Source organism: Aquila chrysaetos, chromosome 13 (genome assembly GCF_900496995.4).
Source record: "Aquila chrysaetos chrysaetos chromosome 13, bAquChr1.4, whole genome shotgun sequence".
NCBI classification, from domain to species: Eukaryota; Metazoa; Chordata; class Aves; order Accipitriformes; family Accipitridae; genus Aquila; species Aquila chrysaetos.
Window position 1 is genome coordinate 41,322,752 of NC_044016.1, and position 21,191 is coordinate 41,343,942.

The window sequence follows — 21,191 nt, forward strand, 5'->3', positions numbered from 1 at the left end:
CACCCCCCAACCGCTGCAGTTGCATTGCTGTTGCTGGTCCCACTTGCAGCTCGGTAACCCGAACAGTTCCTCTCGGTCATCCACCGCCAAGCAAGAGCCGTGATGACGCTGAGGCAGTGCATTAGGTCGCGTTATTGCTTTTATTTCCTACGGCACTCGAGGAAACCGCGGGGATCCCCCACACCTCCACCCCAAAGCCCACCCGGAGCCCCCCCGCCCCGGTCCCAGGCGGCGCATGCGCAGAGCGTAGCCGCTTCCGCGCATGCGCCCTCGCCGCCCTCCTCCGCGCAGGCGCAGAGGCGCGGCGGCAATGGCCGCCACCGGCGGTTGCTGAGGCGCCGCCGTCGCCTACGGCGCCGTCCCCGCTCCGGCCCCGCTCCGCTCCGGGCGGCCTCATGAGGAGGAGGAGGAGAAGGAGGCGGCGGCGGAGCGGCGATGGGCTCGCTGAGCAGCCGGGTGTTGAGGCGGCGGGTGGGCCTCCCGCGCGGAGATGGAGCGGCCGGAGACGGCGGTGGCCGGGGCGGCAAGAGGAAGCGCGGTGGGGCCGAGGGGCCCGGTGACAGCGACAGCGATGGCGAGGCCGAGCGGGAGGAGCGGCTCCTCAACACCCCCCGCAGGTCCGGGCGGCACGGCGGCTGAGGGGGCCAGCTGAGGGGGGGGGGGGGGGGGGGGGGCTGGCGGTCGCCGCCTCTGAGGGGGCTGCGGGCCTCAGTCACGGCCGTGGGTCTGTCAGGGGGCGGGTGGCGGGAAGGGGCTGCAGGGCCGGCGGCCGTCGCGGTGGGTCTGGGGTGGCGAGGCAAGAAGAAGGGGCTGCGAGGGGCTGAGGGGCCTGGCGAGGTCGGGGGCGGGTGGCAGGTTATGGGGGCAGGGGTTGGGACGCTCGAGTGCCGAGCCCGGTCTGCGGGGGCTTGTGGTGCCGGAAGGAGATGGGGGGCAGATGGGGGGGGAAAGGTTTTTGGTGTGGGGTTGGTTGGTCGTGGGCCTGGGGCAGGGGTTAGTTTCTTGTTTGCTTTGGAAAGGTCCCAGCAGCAGCTGCAGTAAACAAGAGAGGGGAAGTGAGCGGGGAAGTCGTGGGAGGACGCGGGGGGCAACGGTGGCAGGGGGGTGGGCAGCCCGTTGTGGGGAGAGAAAAAACCCTGTCGAGTACTTTATACGTAGTGTTGCTTCTGTAACAGGAAAAATTTGAGGGCGTATATCTCTGTTTGCCTTTTTCTGTAGGAAAAAATTGAAAAGCACTTCTAAGTATATTTATCAAACTCTGTTTTTGAATGGGGAGAACAGTGACATCAAAATTTGTGCTCTGGGAGAGGAGTGGAACTTGCATAAGATATATTTGTGTCAGGTAAGTGGCTGCTTTCTTACTCACGATAGAAACTATTTTTAATAAGAGAATATCTGGTAAATGTTAAGTGTGACTTGAGATTTTTTTCTTTTCTTTTTTTTTTTCCCCCCTTATATTTCAGACTCATTACTTTTTTAGTGGGCGCAAACAGTTAAACAACTTGTGTTGTGCTTTTGATAGTAATGTTAGGAAACGTAGCTGTAACTTCCTGTTTGAAAAGTTTCTTCTTCGGTTCTGTCTCTTGCTATTTAATTTTTTTAATCTACTCATCTTAACCTTGGTGCATCCTTTGTGAAAACAGTCCTGAAAATTGTCTTTTGATGTGCTGAGAACGCGTTCTTGTTTGCTAAACAAATGGCTGAGAGTCTCCTGCGATGTTAGTATTATTGCGGGGCAAAGAAAGCACTTCCAGAATGTATTTGTAAAGCACGTCCTAACTCAGTTCAATTTTACTATTCATTGGGACTCAACTATAGGAACCTGAAGTGAAATTGCTGGAGCTGGGTCTCTGTACTTGTTATGCAGCCTTCGTCCTTGGATGAAGGCTTTCTTGCTGCTGCACGAGGAAGGTATGCACAGAAGCTCAAAAAAGGACTAAATCTTAGTGCGTACCTACAAAAAAGGTGCTGTTTCTACCAGCATTTTGTTTTGGGCTTGTATTAAGGTGAAGTTCTTTGTGTTACTTCTTGTGTTTTGGGAGTGAAGAGGTACTGTTATCTTTACTGTCTGTTCTCTTTATTACTTTTCCTGTGACAGAAGTGGGGAGAAACCATGGCTTTGTCTTGAAATGTCTAATTCAGTTGTGCCGTTAACTTTAAAGTGGGAGTCTAACCTTGGAAGCAATTTATTTGAAGCGAGAAGAGAAAGTAATGTCAGGTGCTATACCTGAAAATGTGTACACTTCTTTGTTAGCTGTAGTCAAACACAAAGCAGTTTTATGTTTTACAAGATGAAGATGTCATTGTGAGATGTTCAGCAGGTTGCATGCAATCTCTCTGGTGTAACAAGTGACGGTAGAAGCAAATTCTTGATTTTTTTGTTGTTGTGTTAATGCCGCGATTCGATGCAGGTACAGCAATTATTTGCATTCGCCACAGCAAGGGAAATTTCATTGCTTTCTTGTAGGAAAAAGCCTTTTATTTTACATGCGTCGAAATGTTTTAAAGAGCATAAAATGAGGGCAGGAAAGTAATTTTTGTATAGGCCAAGATTGACCAGTGGCAGCCATCTCTGGATAGAACAGTGGATGTGTTTGACCAAGGAGGGCAGCTGGCAGACACAGCTTTAATTGTCCACTCACTTTGGACTCTATACAACAAAGGGAGCATATAAGCGGGTGGGACAGTCAGACTTAGTTGTGCAGCATAAACAGGGTAGGCACATTGCCGGTTCATCCTCAGACTGTTGTTGGCGATGGTGTTTTTAATTGTTGTTGTGATTCTGTTGTTGCTATGTCTCAAGTTCGTGAAGGTCCTACTTAAAACATAGTGCGGGTTGATGACTAAGATTGAATATTAAATTGTTTCTGTGGATGCTTTTTAACAGACTTTGAAAATTGCGATTTTGTTCTATAGAGGCCTTGTACAACTGATGTTCTTGCAAGATGAAATTTTGTGGTTAAGTTAACTGTTCTCATAAGTCAGGTTTCTATTTCAATTCATGCTCTGTCGTTGGAATTATGTTACTATAGGTAAAATATTTTTGGAAGTTAAAAATAACTCTCCTTGTAAATTACTCTTAATGAAGTGACGACTCCTCCTCTGCCTTGTTGAGCAGACTACCTCAGTCTGAATGTTTCTGTTTCCCTAGTCTCTCAAGTTACTGCATTTAGTTTGTTAAATGACAGTAAGGTGCTGCTCTGCCAGTGAATGGCAGATCTGAGAAATGGAGGATTTCTTTTTTCTGATGCTGTTTACTAAAATTATAAATTCTCATGAAATTGAGGAGTTGGTCTGTGTGGCAAAGCTAAGGTAGCTTTGTGAGGATTGGTAAGGTAAGGTCCTGGTTTTGAGAGTAGTGTGTTGTATGTCATCATAGTTAGAGGATATGCTGAAGGTATAGGAATATTTACATAATCAAATAAAATCAAAATTGGATTTTATGTTGTTTGCTGCCCTGAGTTGAAATGCTGAGTTAAGAGGTCAGGGAATATGGTGCTGTACAAATAGACTTTATTTTTTTGATCTCTCAGGTAAACTTCAGTGAGTGATAGCATCTCATAATGGGCACATCTCCTGCTGAGAAGGAAAATCATGAATCCTAGTAGAGCAGTATATTTCACTTCATTTGGATGGAAACCTATCAAATTCTAGTTTTATATGCCTTACACTTTATAATAAAAGGTATATTTACATAAATGGTGTATGTGTATGTGTCCTTGGTATGAGACTACAACTTTGTACATTAATTTGTATGTCTTGCATGCTTTTTTTTTTTCAATTTTTTTTTTCTCCAATACCCAAACTGGCATTTCCTAATGCCTGCAGGATATGTTGTCCGTTGGTAACATTAAGGACTTAGTTCTTGGACTAATTATATCCCCATTGGTGGTGTGGTTTGTAGGAAAAGAGCTTATGTGGCTTTGCTGGCCTTTTAAAGCTCTTTACTTACTCTGATTACAGACATGTAGTCCAAATTTTCTATAGGCATTTTCACTTTCAGAAATAGAACAAATACAATTAGCCTTTTCTCAAGTATATCAGAATGTTTTAGCTTGTGAAAAGTTCCCTTAATACATTTTGTTCTGCATAAAGGTAAATATTAATGCTTTTTCGTTCCATGTGCTGCTTTTGACAGTTTTAATTTGAATGAAATCTTTTACTTGAGTTCTTTTTCTCTCCTCTTCTGTCATATAGTCAGGCTACTTTTCCAGTATGTTCAGTGGGTCTTGGAAAGAATCTAGCATGAACGTCATAGAGTTGGAGATTCCCGACCAAAATATTGATATAGAAGGTAAGTGGGAACCTTTTATTTTAACATAAACTCTGAAGGTAAGAGGTTAAGTTCAACCTGACAAAAAATAGCTGAAAATGTTTTGTTTTTTTTTTTTTTTTTTAAGAATAACTTTCAAACTAGTAAATAATAAACTTGAGAGAACGAGTTCTGTGCTCATTGATTTTTAAGCTTAACTCGGGTCACCAGTAGAGTTGAATTAATTTTTGTACGTCTGAGTTGGGAACCACAGCTGAAAAGCAACCACTTGTCCTGTTGTTTTGGTATCGGGGCTCTTGAGATCAATGTGTGCAACTCTTGTGGAGACCCAAGTGTTAGAGTGCGAATCACATCTTCATCTGTCTGGTCTTGCAAAGCTACTGAGTGAGTGCTCGCAGGGGACCGATGTGAGTCAACAGAATGTTTTGCTATGGTTCCAAGCACCACGGAGTGAGAAAGTAGTGTTTTTCAGAAGAATTGCAGAGAAACTTGTAACATCGTAGTAATACCTCAACATTATGCTAGTGATCGATTGTAGCGAAGGATCATGAGGTTTACCTTCCTTTTATCTAGTTTTACTGCTCTCCACATTGCTCCATGGTGTGACTTGGTGGCTGTTTTCAGATGAATATTTTGTTTAAATGGTGAAAAGGACTGTATTTTATTGGTTAATGCCATGCTTTGTGTTTTCTGGTTTTGTGTGCGCTTGGGCAGGTAAATACTAGCTTTCTATCCGGAGCAAATAAGATTGTAGAGAATGCGTGCACTGAAGTGGTTTGGTTATATTTAAGGATTCTTTTAGTTATCCATGCTCAATGCCCTATCTTTGTTTGACATCTGTATTCTTTTCAGCTCTGCAGGTGGCTTTTGGCTCGCTGTATAGAGATGATGTGTTAATAAAACCCAGTCGAGTAGTTGCACTTTTAGCAGCAGCCTGCATGCTGCAGCTTGTAAGTAATAAATATGCAATATTTTATGCTTTCTTTTCAGATAAAGATAACAGTTCAGATACTCACGCACATGTACTGTTTCACCCAGGGAGACGAATCATCTTTTCAGGTTAAGTGGGGAAAAAACCCAAACGTAATGCAGTGGTTTTATTTAAAAATGCTATGACTAAGATTCCGTTGTAATATTAAGTGCCGCTTTGAGAATCATATCTACAAGTAGATTAAAGTATGTTTTAACAGCTCATTTGTTCTACCCTGAAGGTATTCATTAAGCTTTTCTTTCATGTGATATATTCTTAAGAAAAAAAAAATCTATTTTTCTGAGGGAAAGTTGGTTTAAAAATTCTGGGTAGTGTAGCATAGGTCACTGTAGCGCTTGTGACTTTGGTAATTGTTCAGGCATGAAAATTTATATGAACTGCACAATCTTCGACGCTTCCTGTTGGGAAATTAAAACTTTGAATATTTGTGGGTTTTTTTCCTCCCCACAGGATGGCTTAATCCAGCAATGTGGTGAAACAATGAAGGAAACCATTAATGCAAAAACTGTGTGTGGTTATTATAATTCAGCGGGGACATACGGGTTAGACTCTGTGAAGAAAAAGTAAGAATTACTTTCTCTAAGCTGCTTTGTACATTGCTAATTAAACGTGTGAATTTACAAACAGTAAAATAATGCCCAAGTTAATTTTTTATTTTTTAAATCTATCTGACTTGGGCTCTGCTTGTCCTATTTAGTTTTTGAGTTTCTACTATGATCAATTACCTTAAAATTGGTGTAGATTATGGTAGATTGATTGGCCTGTGCTGTGAGTGAATGAATTAGTGAAGTATATTAGTAAAGACAGTATGTTTTGTCTTCAGTGGGACAATGAAATAATACTTGTGATCGTTGACTGTTTTATCGCAAAGCTGCTTTAATATTCAGAAATTAAGCTTAACCTTATCTTAATTAGGAGGGATAATTACACGTTTGGGAGCAGAATGCTGAGGTTAGTGCTAACTGCTTCCTTCTGCTGTGAATTTGTGTGTTCTCAGAGGTTTTTGTGGCATTAATAGTACTTTGAATTTAGCTTTCACTGTGGCCTGAGAGAAACTAAGTGCAACTTTAAGAGTTTTTAGGAAATTTTGGAAGATTTTATGGTAAACATCATGTTTTTGAAATAACTCTTTTTCATATTTTTATGCATTCATGTCTTGGGTTAAAGCCGTATTTCAAAATCACATGGTACATAATCAGGCTTTGTGACCCTGAGCAACTGTTGCAGGAATGTTGACATATATAAGAAAAAAGTGAAGGTACTAATTCCTTGCTTTTAATCTAGGTGCCTTGAATGGCTCTTGAATAACCTGATGACTCACCAGAGTGTTGAACTCTTCAAAGAACTCAGGTATTCAGGCTTCAGTTAACTTTCAGTGTTGAAGTACAGTTTCTTCCAAAATATATAGCTTACTACAAATTACTTTCTAGGCTATTGATGGTTGCTTGTTACCTAGCTTGTTTTCTTGATTTTGTGTATATTGTCTTGGAACTCTTATGACTTTTTTTTTTTTTTTTTTTTTTTTTTTTTTTTTTTTTTTTAGCATAAACCTCATGAAACAGCTTATTAGCTCTTCTAACCTGTTTGTAATGCAAGTGGAAATGGACGTGTATACTGCTCTCAAAAAGGTACTTGGCAAAGGGGCTGGCTGGGGCTTCATGAAATTGAACTCCTGTGTAGTAGTTGATTTGTAACGTGATGAGAATTTTAGCCTTTTTGGTATTTACTGAAAGTATTTAATAGAGTATCAGAATCTTTGTAGGAATGAATGCATTGTGAAAAGATTCCTTTAATAACGCATGTATGACTTGTTTGAAAACTTCTTCAATTACTCACTAGAGCTTTTTTATTTTACCTAGTGGATGTTCCTTCAGCTAGTGCCTTCTTGGAATGGGTCTTTGAAACAACTCTTAGCCGAAGCTGATGCCTGGTTTGCCAAGCGTAGGAAAGGTATGGTTAATTGGCATGGCCTTGGATTGGGGAAGATGCAGGTTAGAGATAAAATATGATGGTCTTCCTCCACTTCTGAACTTCCTCCCATTTTCTCTGGGAAAGCTTGCCTCTGCCAACAGTCCCCGGCATCAGATTCTCAACAGTGATAGCTTTTTCACTGTTTTGTCCACGTGTTTTCAAGTGAGCAGACATGGTCACTAATTTTGCTTTGTTGCTTTTGCTATTGTTCAGTTAGGGTAAGCTTTTGTGGCTTTCTCACTAGAAGGCACTAGTGTATTTCAAAAGAGGAAAAGTTTGGTCTAACATTTCTGCTGAAAGGATTTGAATGTAAGTAATTTCTTAATTTTAGCTGCAAATCGTGATTTGCTTGTCCATAATACCTTTCTCTGATCAATAAGTTAAAACTCAATTTCAAATATAAATAGGGTCTGGAAAATATTTAGGAAAATAAATTGTAATGCAGGTGCTCTGTCTTGCAGATTTTGAGGATGACATTGCATTCCTGGAATCAGAACAGGGGAATGCATTCCTGTCGGTATTCATGCACTTGAGATTACAGTATATCATCAGTGACTTGGCGTCAGCCAGAATTATTGAGAGAGATTCCATAATACCCTCAGGTGAGTGAGTACTCTGCTGATCAAGTTTTGTGTGTCTTTCCTAGCCTGACCTACCCTAGAGTAATTGGGAAGATCTAGGTGCATTTACTGGTCTTACCGCTCACATGTTTATCTCCAACATCTGAACTGTGGCTGAAGATTCAGCAGAAGTTGAATATTAAATTTACATGTGTAAAAGTCTTAAAAGGCACACATGTAGGTGTGTTAAGCATTTTGTTGATCAGTCAGTTTATCAAAATACTCTATAATCAATACATAGTACAATATCAGTGTTTAAATGACCCCAGAGCCCCAGACATGCAAAAAAAATTTTAAGAGAGCAAAACTTGCTGGCACTCAAGTGTCTTCTAGCCATTATCTTTCTAAAAAGAGCTGGATAGATTTTCATAGAATTTGGAATAATACTTGAAAATGAAAAGCAAAAGTACAAGATGCTGTGAACTCTTCTCCAATCTTCAAAGACAAGTGTTACTTGCTAACAGGTATTTAGGATGTTTTTGGAGGAGATAGGATATTTAAGTATTGCTCTCTTGTCCTTTTATTTGCATTTTGGCTTGTATAAAATACATCCTCATTCTAGGTCCTGGTGCTTTTTGAAGCCCATAGAGTGAAGTGCCATTTAATGTTACTATAGATTACTGCGATTAACATTACATCATCACTGAAAAATAAAAAGCCCCGTTCTCATCTTGCTGCTGATGTCCAAGTTCACAGATAGGCTTTGTTCTTTGCTTGGAAAAGTGTAAACCTGGATAGATGAGTAAGACTGGAAATGAGTTATCAAGTTGGGCTCTCACTTGAAAATGTTTTTACACTATCATTTGTATCTTTTATCTTGTGAAACACCTGCCCCTCCTTCTTTTTCCCTTTATTTTTTTTCTTTTTTTTTCTTCCCCGCCCTCCCCAGAGTTAGTTGTGCTCCTTGTAACAGTGTTTGGACTTCTCATGCTCTGCCTTTGAATTTGGCTCCTGGTATCCTTGCTCCATATTTCACTCTATTCAGGGTTCCCTTATCATAGTTGAATCTTAGCATTGAATTTTGCATCTTAACTCTGACAGTTTTTTTTCGTAGCTCATGTACACAGCTTTGATATTATTTTTTTATATCTGTCCACATGATAACTATCCATTCATCTGTGTGTCTGTGAAGTCTATTTATAGATATAATTGCCAAACGTCAATTAAGACTGCTTTTATTGAGCTGTTTATCACTCTTATTTGTAACTTCTTAGCATCTGTGTTCTTGTCATCTGTCCATACTTGTAGCCTCGGGGGTTGCTTTGGACTCTTGCCATATGTAAATGTTTCACCTGTCTTTGAGTTACACTGATGTCTTCCTGCAAAATTAAAATATTTTTTTTTCATCTCATATTGGCTTTTTCCTTCGTGCTGCCATAGATGTCAACACAATGATGATATAATGCCAAAACAGACTTGTTGGGATATTTCTTTTGAAGCCTGCTAGCCTGATCAAATTGTTAGATGTTTTTAAAAACACTTTCCTTGCCATTAAGGTGATGTAGTGAGCGTCGCTTTACTCAGTTTGCCTGTCTTGTACTGCTGTATCCTGGCTCTGCCTGAAATAATGGCTTAGTTGCTCTTTGTAGCTCAATGTCTGAATAACCTTGAGCACCTCTTTCTCACGCTTTGAAACGTTCAAAGAACGTGGCTATCAAAAGCTGAATTATGGCTCCCTATGATAGAGCATACCTGTGGGGAAGAGGGTAGGGTCCTTTCCTTGCTTGAAATCTGTCAATCTCTTGAGTGAAAGTGGACGGTTACTAGTGCTTAAAAGTACTGGCTTTCCCTACTCCCAATTCTGGTTTAAATTAATACCTTAACAGATGGAGAAGAGACTGTCTTCTGCACTAGTTCTGACAAAGTAAAATTCGAAGGAACTCGGGTTATCCTGTGCTCAAAACGTCTATTTAAAAGCGTTCTCTGAACAGCAGGTGGAGGCAGTGCATTCCAGAGAGCTGCGTGCAGCCGAGGTACAGTTTTGGTGAATGGCCTGGTCGGTTACCTCCAGCAGATGGGGCAGTTTTTGACCTCACGCAAGTGATAACATTTTATATTACACGTAAAAATCTCAGAAGAACAGATCTGATCTTTGATATGTGATAGTTTATATGCTTAAATAATGTATAAATTAGATATAATCCATCTTAAGACTGATATTGGTACAGATTTTAATCAAAGTGCAAAGGCATCTTCATTTTGTAATAAAAAATAAGACAACTTTGGGTGAATGATCCTTTAGATCTTTAATGAAGGAGACAGGAGAACTGTGAATTATTTCCTTGTAAAGTGGCTTTGTCAGCATGTGAATAAGATGTTGCAAACCAGGAATTTGCCAGTAGTACACTTGATTTCCTTCTATTAATGTTGCTGTTGTTATCACTTGCCAGAACTGCGATGGGCAGCCTTTTCTTAGTGTTCTTCAGTGGATAAATTTTGTGTCTGTACTCAAACCCAGGAGCCTTCTATGTATGTATGTCAGAGGAAGAATGTTTCTTAAATTGTTACAAGATTAATTGCAACTTTGAGGCTGATTTGCTTGTGCTTAGCAAAAAAGAATGTGTAATTTTCACATAGTTCACAAGGTATTAGAGAGCAAAATGCTTACTCTTGTAGTTAAACAGTTCATAAGCTGTGATAAATGCTGAAATAGGCTTGGTCGCTTTGTAGTTGTGTGGTGGGAAAGGTAGTGTGATGACAATGAGTGTGTGGTTAGTGCAGGAAGAGTATCTGGTGTTTACACTGTACCACTGATTAATTAAAAAAAAAAAAAAAAAGCTTGAATCCCAAGAGAACTGGGAGAGAGGGGAGGGAAGAAGAGCATAATGTGGAGACCTCTGTGTGTAATGAAGTGCTGTTAGAGCTTAATACTTGATAGCCGTTGTAATCCATTGATATCAGTTCATAGCCAAAAGTTATGTTGAGATCAGGAGCTCTTGCTTGTCATTTAAAAGGAGGCTTAGCTAAATATTGGTGGTGCACTTTCGAACAGGTTATTGGCTGCCAGCGTCCAGTATTTGAGGTGATTGCATGGCACCTGAGAGAATCTACAAATGTGGAAATTGCTGGGTAGTTTGTATTGTAGCATAAGCCTTTTAGATTATTCTAGATGAAATTGTTCTCAAGGAGGTAAAGAAGGAAATCATGTTGAATAGTTGAAAGAAATGGTGTAATTTTTTTTTTTTTTTAAATACCCTGTATGTGCATAGGACCTGCAGGAGAAAACTGAAATGCTGTATTAGGAGTTCACAACAGAGTCTGTTCTTGTTTGCATAGAAAAGATGCAAGAGACAGAAATACATAATGTGTCTGTCTGTAAGCAAAGTGTTCATTGTTCTGTTTTACTTGGTAACTTCTGAACATTTCCTAATCAGCGTTTTCCCTCTTAATGTTTACAAATTAACAGATTAACTACAGGTGAAATACAACATCTGAAGTAGATACATACATACACAAAAATAGAGAAGGTGCTCTATCTCTTTTTTTTTTTTCCCTTCTAGCACATCCATTCTCTGTTCCTTACCTGCGTAGTTTTCCTTGATTCATTTTTATGCTTTCTGTTGTACTTTGGTTAATTCCCATTTTCATCTGAATCTTAACTCTATAGAGTAATTAGGGCAAGGGCTGGTTTTAATTTTTGCATCTGGGACTTCTAAGGCAATCTCAGCACTATGATCTCACTTTTTCTCTCTTCTATCATCTTCATCAACTACCTGTTTTGTTTTTGTGGTAACAGTGGTTCTCAGCGTTCAATCATCCCAGTCCATTCCTCCGTAGAGTTTGTTCTTGTACGTGACCTTGCATACTTGTCCCGTTTATCTTGACTAAGAAGAATTTACATACTGTGCTTTTGGGTGCCTGTGATCCCTTTTGTGTAACCGACTTGCAAGCTAGTAGTTTTTGTTCTGTTTTATATCTTGGTTGCAACTGTTAAATTAATACAGCCGATAAAATCTTTATGGTGCTCTTGGAGGAAGACATGATTTATGTTTATTCCTGGTAGGGGACAATTTCTGTTTGTTTTTACCATATCCATGACAAGTCACTGTTTCTTTTATCCTTTGATTCTCTTTTCTTCTTGTTTAACTTCTGTAGAATTCTGTTGGGGATTCAGAAAACAGCATCTTCTCCCAAGAGCTTGTTAACAAGCTCCTTGGCTTAACAAAAGTTTGCACGACGAGAAAATGCGTTGAGTTGCATCACTTCTGGCAATTGTGAATGCTTGATAAGATGAATATAGTCCCGAGTTACTTAGTGTTAGTTGTTGATTTTTATCTGTACCGCTTCTTCTGTAGATGAGGCCTGGAGATGAGTAACACAAGTGCATTATCAGGTGGTGGGTTTGCATAGGCCATCCAGTTAATAAGTGTAACCTTATTATTTCAATGTAATTTTATTTCTATATTTCAAATGTTTATGAACATCCCCATTCCCAGCTCCAAAGACAACACCAAGCTTTTTTTTTTTTTAATTTTAGAATGGCTGTCCTCTGTTTACAAACAGCAGTGGTTTGCCATGCTCAGAGCAGAACAAGACAATGATATTGGGTAGGTATATTACAGGCTTTCTTTTATTTCTTAAATTAGAAACCTTCCTTTCATATAAATTCTGACATGATTAACTTTCAGAGTTTACATTAAGAAGAGTGGGGGGGGGGAGCATACTTCAGTGGTTTTAAACTCTGTTGTTCTCTGTGGAGCCGTCTGTTCCCTTGGGCTGGCCAATCTCCTATCCTTTAAACAGTAGAACTCTAGGAAACTTGTATAATGTGACCAGAGGTAAACGCTGGGGAGGGATGTTTTGTATTTTCTTTTATGTTGGTTAAAGCTTCTCGCTGGTACTTTGCCTTGAAATATGTGTTGAGGCTGTGAAAGTAACTTCTTAGCCTTGCATTTTAAGGATGACTTTAGGAAAAGTACTGCAGATGGAGAAGCAGCCTTTTCTTCTGTCCTGCTTCCTTCCTCTGTGGCCTCGGTGGGCAAGAGGTTACAGTGCGATGTAACTAACTGAATTGGTGTAGAAGACAATTTGTCATTTTTTTGTTTATGCAGGGATAACTCCACACTAACCTTTGTTCCTGCTTCTCCCATCCTAGCTTCCCAGACAGCGAGCAAGGGCCCAGCACCCAGCAGGGCTTGGCGTCCTGTTTGCCTCATTCCCTTCTAATTTCACAGCATGTTCCCACCCCCCCCCCCCCCCCACAGCGTTTGTGTTTGATAGCTCTCTCTACTGCCAGCACCTCCAGCTTTTCCCAGGCAGTGCATCCTTCTCCACTGCTAAGACACTGTTCTCTCCGTAATCCTCCTATTTTATATCGTATCTTTTCTCCTTCCTAGACCCTGTGCTGTACTGTGGTGGCATTGCATTGCCATTGAGGAAATTGAGGAAGTTCTGTGACAACTGCTGTGTTTCTGTGCCCTTTCCAAGATCTGCATGTAGCTGTACTTTGTGTAACACCCTGACTGGTGTCTGTGTGTGTAATGGGTAGTTGGGTTTCTTGAGCCTGTGCCTAACAAGGGTTGTCAGTGGTGGTGGCTTGGGCAGCGAGGCATGTTGATTTAATGTATGTCACATATAGGTGTGTGATCACAAACTGTTTCCCTTCCTTCTGCTTGCTTTTTGCCACGTTGCATTGAGCCAGGTCCCTTAATCTCCAAAATGCAACTGGGGGAGTGGTTCCTGCCTCTGTCTTCTCTCCTGGTTCTTGGTGTGCTTTGTGGAGAACAAATGTCAGGTCTGGAAGCTGCAAAATGTTTGTTACCCTTCAAAAAACAATAAACCAAATTATTTATTTTCTTCCATCAGTTCCATTAGCACAGCATTTGCCGTTCTGAAGGTGAGCATGTTCAATTGCAGTGGTAGGCTTCACTTATTAATTGCTGTCGAAAAGCATAAGAACCGCTGTCCTGATTTGAACCAAAGGCCACGCAGTCTGTGACAGCATTCAGCAGTAGAGAGTTACAAATCTCCCATCTTCCTTTAAAGTGAAAAGTGAGTGTTCTCTTGATGTACTTCTCTGGCAGTGAGTCGTTAAGGATTTTCCAGATGGAGGTTTTGGCTGGATTGTTACTGAACAACCAACCACCAATAGACCTGTTCTTAAGTATGTACAGTTCTGTTTTGAAACAGCTTATGCTTTAGCCCCAACACCCTGTGGCAGTGGCTTCCATGGCTTAATTGCATATTATATAGGAAATATTCCCTTAATTACTTCCTTTTAATGTTAACATGTAATAGGGTAAAAAAAATCCCCAAAACTCTGATTTTGGTCTTAAGAATAGTCAAGATTTTTAAGAAGTGGTTCTCTTTGTCAATAGCAGTGCTTCAGAAAACAGTAAAGTACGTAATTGTGAATCTTATCATTTCAGCTCCTAAAGATTAATGTCGGGTGGTCATAGCTTGTTTCTGATACTATTGTTTTCTTGGGAAGACTTTTCTTGTAATGCTGTCATTGATGTATCTAACAGTAGGCGATTGTACACTGAGTGTTACTTTCTAGCTTGTATGGGAACCACAGTTAATATGAAAGTGAGTATTAACATAGTCATCAAAATTCTGACGCAAGATAAGACCGGGTATTTGCCTATTTTTGATGTCTTTTGGTAGTTCACTGTAATACACTGAGAGTATTTTAATTGTCAGCCATCAGATCTACATGCTTCTGAAAAAGTAAGCTCATACAAAACTGAAGTGGTGATGATGGGGATCATAGCAGCTTTAAAATGAGTAACTTTCATGTTCAACTACAGTGCTGATGATTTCAGTGACTCTTGGAACGAGCAGAGTATTTTTCCACGTTTTTCTTGCTTGTCTAGTTTCCTCTTCTGCAGTATGGGATCTTTTTTTTTTTTTTTTTTTTTTTTTTTTTTTAAATGGCTAAAACTTGATATCTCGGGCAGAGAAAATTTTGCTTAACAGTAGACATCTGTTTGCCCAAATGTCTTATTCTGGCATTTGTTGCCAAGGTCTTTCATTAATGGCAGTGGTAAGAAGTGGGAGAAACGTAGTGTTTCTTCTCAATATGTCTTAGCTTCTGACTTTGGTAGTTTACAAACTTAATGGTTCAAGGTGGCATCCAGGTTACTGTTTGTTTAATAGTCAATACTGGACTAATTGTCTTTGAACGTGGTGTTCTCTGGAGTCGTGTGGGAGGGAGATGGTGGGGGGGTTCCGTGCGCATGCGTGCATGGAGTGCTTCCCTGTAGTTATTTGCAGCTCAGTTGTAATGTTGCTAGTCCATAGCATGCAATCTCTGAGAAGATAAACATTATTTAAAGTTCTGAGAATACTTCTCTGTCTTCTACTGGCAAGCTGTAGTGCCACCCTGCAGCGAGATGCCTGTGGTTCGTAACTTGTGTCTTAGAAGGGAAGACATGCAACTGTTCCTTTGTATTAAAGCAAATATTTTGGACATTCAGCCAACCTGGAGCTGAAAGAGAAGAATTAAGGTTTTATTAGACCATCCTTTTATCCAGCTCTGCTGCCTTTCCTCTCACACTTACTGGCTGTATCAGTATCTTAACGTTTTTTTTCCCTTAGAGATAAAGATGCAAACTTAGTAAGCTGAACAAAATGTGAAGTCTGACTCCCAGTGAGCTGAAGTAAGGCTCTATTTTCATATCCCACCTGATGCATAGCATAATTGCACCTGCTTATTTTAAGACTGCCAACATGGAAATGATATTGCTTTGAAATGTGTGATGTGGTTTGCTCTTTTGATAACTTTAGAGAAGAAAATATTTTTCTTCTACTTCATATAGTTTGCATTTAAAAGGACTAAACATTTTATTCACTCTTCAGAATTTGAGAATTTTTTAGTGTAATACTGGAGTTTGTGACTTTGAACTGTAGCTGCTCGAGGTTTACTTGTGCTAAAGTGGATCTCTTTTTTTTTTTTTTTTTTTCTTAATTAAACATTTGTTCTGTGGCAGATGCAAGAGAGACCTTTCGAGTCCATGACTGGAATCGTTTTTACTCTAATCGTCTCTTTGGCAGTGTTTAAGAATGGAATAGAATAACTTGACTGTTCACTAAGCATATGGTAGGCCAGTGTAAGTGGTTAAAGCTGGAAGTTTTGCATCTTCTGAGGCTGCTCAAGGAATTGAGAGGGGGGAATACTAATGTCTGTCTGAACATTATGTGCTAATGTTTGTGAAATTTGTCACTAATTAAACAGAAATAAATCTTTTATCACCATTACTGAATTTAGGTCAGCTACATAACCAGTTCAGCTAGAAGATGTGGAAAAAACACAGGAGGTTCTTGGATGAATTTGGTTAGCATGATTAGCTTATTTGCTTAACTTACTCATAAAATACTTAATCTTCCAGGATTGGTTTTTACAGAAACAGGGGGCGAAAAGACCACAGACTGAGTTTGTTCATAAAAGCTATAGCCGCAAGTTCTTGTTGTGTGTGTACAGTAGGAAGAGAACAGATGCTGCGTTTCTTCTTGCTTATATAGCTTGAAGTATATTGTTTGATATTGCGGGTTTATAATTTAACTTGCGGGGGGGGGGGGGGTGGTTGCCTTTCATTGTGATTTATAATACTCACTTTAAGCATTTGTCCTCGGTGTAACTTGAAGACTTTCTGGCAATGGTTGCTTATTTGATTAATGATGTAATCGTGTCTAAAGTTAAGTGAGTAACATACCTCTGGAAAACTGGGACTGATTTTACTTATGCTGTCTCTGCAAGATTTTTTCTACGTGTTGAAGCGCCAGTGGAAATTACTGGGTGAAACAAGTTCATGTTTGTATAGGATTACAGAATTAAGAGGCTTGTGGCACTTCATGATCACTGTGGGTAAACTTTTTTTAGACAGGTTGCATAACTAGCCACTTGAGAAATCTTTTCACAATGTCTCTGTGGGCGCTTCTTCATAGCACTGCTATTCTGCAGAGTCCTGCAGCTGTTCCTTAACAGTAGCACTCATTTATGTTTGTGCCTTGTAAGTCGGACTACTGCATTTAAAAAGGACTTAAATTTTTTTTTAGGAGGATTGGAGAATGTATTTCATTGCAACAGCTATTATTTTCTTATCTGGAAAGGTTCTTCTGTAAAAGTCCTACCTAAATGAGGTGTCACAACCTGGTTTATATTGCAGTTTTGTAGAGTAGTTGGATGTTCATGGGACAGTTCGGGTTGGAAGGGATCCTGGGAGGTCATCTAGTCTTAACTTCTGCTCAAAGAAGGGTCAGTTGTGTGGTCAGACCAGTTTACTCAGGTCTGTTCATCTTTCCCACGTTAAAGTACAATACAAAGCTGTTTAAGTGTCCTTAAAGATGCACTTTTTTTGCAGGCCTCAAGAAATAAATAAAGAGGAACTGGAAGGTAACAGCATGAGGTGTGGTCGAAAACTTGCAAAGGATGGTGATGTAAGTACGGCATGTGGCTAAGTCTGTGCATAGCTGACATGTCTTAGACATGTTAGGTATTTTCAAAACATGTAGGTCTTAATTGTCGAACTGCATCAAAAAGATGTAATGGAGATGGTACGTTAAAGAAATTATTTTGTTCTCCCTAGAAGGATGAAAACGCTTGCCGTCTTTGCGATGAATAAGGGATTAGTGTTTTAATTGTGCTCTTACACTGCAGGCAAGCCCATGTTTGGAAGAACTTTTAATGTGTGAAAGGAGGGAATGTAGCTATGACTTGTCATTTGAGACTTGTAAAATACATGCAGTTAAAATATAGCTCTGATTAATGATGTCTTTTTAACTGGAAAAGGAAGCTTTCTAGATAAAACGTGTAACAGTCACAGCCAGAACCCCTGTGTGTTCCATATACATATGTATATATGTCTTTAGGTAACAGGTCTTGTGAAAAAACAGGAAACATGAATTTTTTTCCCACTGAAGTCTCTTAACCTAAGGATGTTGTACTCCAAGGAGTGCTTTAAGCATGAATGGGATCCTGTAGTTAAGTGTTACTCAGAAATACAGCACCAGTTACCAGAATGCAGAAGTATTTTAGATCCACTTGTGTTAAATGTATTTTTGTATGTTTGGAAGGCAGCTGATACTAAGCTTGTCTCATGTAGTCATCTGTCTGGAAGGGTTGGCCGCTGAAGTGAGTGGTTGCCTACCAAGATGTCTTATGTTTCAAATAGGTGTTGGCAAGGATCCTTGAATCCACCATACATCTCTGTAGCTGAGAATCCCATTCCCAAGTTTGATTTGTTGGAGAGGTGGCACTTATCGTTGGTATTGTGTAGCCAATACTCAGACTGGTTTGTTTGGGTTTTTTTTACTTACGTTCTTCAGTACTGCTGGCGGTGGACTGGATTCAACTTTGGCTTTGACCTTCTTGTTACATATACAAATCGTTACATCATTTTCAAACGGAATACGCTGAATCAGCCATGCAGCGGATCAGTCAGTCTGCAGCCTCGGAGAAACATAGCCTTCAGGTAAACAGTAACCAAAAAGGCAGACCCTGTGGTGTATGCTAAAATATCTTACTGTAACTAAGTCTTTCCATGTATGCTTGCATTAAATTTTGTTGCCACCAAGTTAGTTACGTTTGAAAATGTTATTCTGTCTCCTTGGAAGAAACTCTGTGTGCTGGAAAAACTTAAGTTATGGGAGACTTAAGTAATTTAACTGTTGTTATATCCCTAGGTTACGTCTAGCCTCTTTTGATAGCAGTGGGAAAATTATTTGCAGTAGAACGACAGGATATCAGATCCTAACCCTTGAGAAGGACCAGGTATGTTTGTGGATTTTTGAGCTGTTGAACTTGAATTGTGAAGTCCAAGGCATGAAAAAAATGCTGAGAAGTCAACAATGCTTTTGAAGAGGAGTTGTTCTTCTTGTTGTCATTGCTTATGTGGAATTTCAAGCGTTCCTTTTATAGGCAGTGGAAGATCAAGCTAATTTGTGGAGTGTAACTAGAGTAGGGTAGTGTGGATTTCATTAGTGTTGATAATAGTGAAATTCGTTCCCATGGTGCTGCTGAAGCTATTTGCTCTTAGTGTAGTGTTCTGCTGGATGACTGCTTGGTTTCCCAGACTTCCAGCGCTGGGGAGATTACCCGTCTGAATAATATGTCCATCAGACTCCTGTTTATTTAGAGGCAAATTTGGAGTTTGTTTGAAGACATTTTTATTGTAAGCTGAAAAGTTAAAAGAATGTCTGCATATTGTTCGAGGATGGTATTTATTACTCTATTAAAAAAAAAAAAATAAAAGCCTCAGAGAGGAGTGGAGGTTTCTTAAGAGAATGTGCCCATTTCTGCCCATCTGTGACAGCAGAATTTAGTAAGGAATGCGAAAGTCTTGATCATCAACTTTCTCAAATCCTAATTAGCAGTGATATATAGATAGTGAGTACACAGAAAACTTTTCCTTCTAAATGCCATCCTTACTGTAGGATGAAGTTTCACTTTTGCTACCCAAAAACCAGTTCCTAGAGTAAAACTGAAAAATTCCTACCAACAAACTGTAATTTGCTTTGAAATATAGACTATTATAGATGGCCTGGTTGGTTAAATGTCCTGAAACTGGTAGGGGCAGAAAAGTCTCCCTTTCTCTCCAGTGTGCTTGAAGGTGATGTTTGCTCAGCCACTTCTTACGGTTCTGTTATCTTTGATGCAGAAGGGTTGGCAGCACTGCATCAAAGGGTTGTAAGCGTTTTGAGAATATCTCATCAGTGTTAATATTATAAAACATCTGCTTAAGGTGAATTACTATCTTGGGGTTTTTTTATCTTCTGCTTTTTAATACCTAGTAATTAAAATTTATAGAATGACAGTTAGTATCAAACTTGTGTGCTTTTTGATGTACTTCCCTCTAATGGCATCACTTACTATGCAAATGTCCACTGTGTTTGCTTCGCAGGAGCAGGTAGTAATGAATTTGGACAGCCGACTCCTGATCTTCCCACTCTATATCTGCTGTAACTTCTTGTACACATCGCCAGAGAAGAAGGCTGACAGTGAGGCACTGCTAGATAATTCGGAAACCTGAGACCTCTTCAGTTGAATATAGTAGCACTTCTATAACTCTGTATGCCTGCTTTAACTGAAATGCCCTGCTGACGCACAGAGCTTTGACAGCAAAAAAGGCCTTACACTGTAGCAAATATATATGGCCTTAGTATACTCCTATGCATATCTGAAGAGAAGATCAGAAATTATATAGGCCAAAACTAGTTATCCCATATTTTTGTTTTATTTCTGTTCTGCACCTTCAGACAGTAGCCATTCCATATTTGAGAAATGTTACATTTTTATTTTTCTGGGCGAAAACTGAGCCAAATTGGAAATAGGGAATTTTTGTGAATGACATCTTATGAACTTACCTGTCAGATTCTGAGTACACATGGTAGGACGTGTGGTTTTTTGTTAGTGTGGTTTTGGGGGTTTTTTTTAATAACTGATCTGTGAATACCAGATCTGCATTCTGCTTACTTTTGTGGGCCTTTTCCATTAGGGCCAAATACATCTATGTAAATGTTGCCTGTCAACTTTCGTTAGTTATTGAACTGTACAGACTTTCAAACCTGCTTGTTTTAAAGCCTTTATTGCATCTCATATACGTACATTTCTTTCTTGTTCTTGGGCTTTTTTTTACCATTGCAGCAAATGTTTATCTTTTTTTAGCACGTGAATTTGCTAATAAGGATGCTTGTAAGTTAATTATTTTTTTTCCATGTACTGAAAATACTCGTTAATGTACTCACCATCATTTTGAGTCTATTATACAGCAGCAGCTTTCAGCTAGGATTCTACTGAATGCTTACTATACTCACATGAACCAAATACCAGTTTTTAAACATTGGTTTTTTGTGACTTGTTTTAACTGTTACATTGGGAATATATCCCATTTTAGCTCAGGAACTTGTGACCTTTGAGTGCCTTTTGAGTTGTATGTGTTAACGCAAACTTCACATCAGTTAAGCAAGGTCACAGGATCCAAAGTAAGAGCTGGGAACAATGGATTCCTTTTCAGTTGGTTTGACAAATGGTCAAATGTAAGAGACACTCTGTTCGTTCTTTGTATGTGTTGGGTTTTATGTTTGTCTATTGCAATTTTGAATTCTTACAGCAGGATTTTTTGATTCAAAGTGGGAATTTTGCCTCTTTAGCCTATTTTTTTAATGTTGTCAGAAAAGTATTAAAACCATTTGTACTTTAAAACAAGGATAAAAATGTGTTAGGCAAGATGGAAAAACGTGGCAACTTGTCAGTAAATGATTTCAAGTGGAATACTCACCGGTGTCTACCTTTTTCTGCCATGAATAGCTTTTTCTGTTGGCTTCAGCCTGTGGATTCACCTCTGTATAACATTGTGTTGTGTCACACTTCTTTGGAAGCAGAAGGCAGAAGCATTTT

At 39.6% G+C, this 21,191-nt stretch overlaps 1 protein-coding gene across 3 annotated transcripts; it reads left to right on the forward strand.

Moving 5' to 3' along the window:
- Positions 1-284: 284 nt before the first annotated feature.
- GMCL1 (germ cell-less 1, spermatogenesis associated) lies at positions 285-21,065 on the forward strand. 3 transcript variants are annotated; one of them, XM_041128356.1, is made up of 15 exons: positions 285-617; positions 1,219-1,342; positions 4,198-4,294; positions 5,126-5,223; positions 5,715-5,827; positions 6,549-6,614; positions 6,808-6,892; positions 7,124-7,214; positions 7,697-7,837; positions 9,787-9,891; positions 12,333-12,402; positions 17,158-17,233; positions 18,122-18,267; positions 18,479-18,566; positions 19,696-21,065. In XM_041128356.1, exons 1-15 carry the CDS (start codon positions 436-438, stop codon positions 19,822-19,824), a joined length of 1,611 nt encoding a protein of 536 aa, XP_040984290.1. In that variant the 5' UTR covers positions 285-435; the 3' UTR covers positions 19,825-21,065. The 3 variants fall into 3 exon arrangements, with proteins under 3 accessions (XP_040984290.1, XP_029890624.1, XP_040984291.1); XM_041128357.1 differs by lacking the exon at positions 285-617 and adding an exon at positions 3,534-3,684; XM_030034764.2 differs by lacking the exon at positions 9,787-9,891 and having other exon boundaries at positions 286-617.
- The last annotated feature ends 126 nt before the right edge of the window (positions 21,066-21,191 follow it).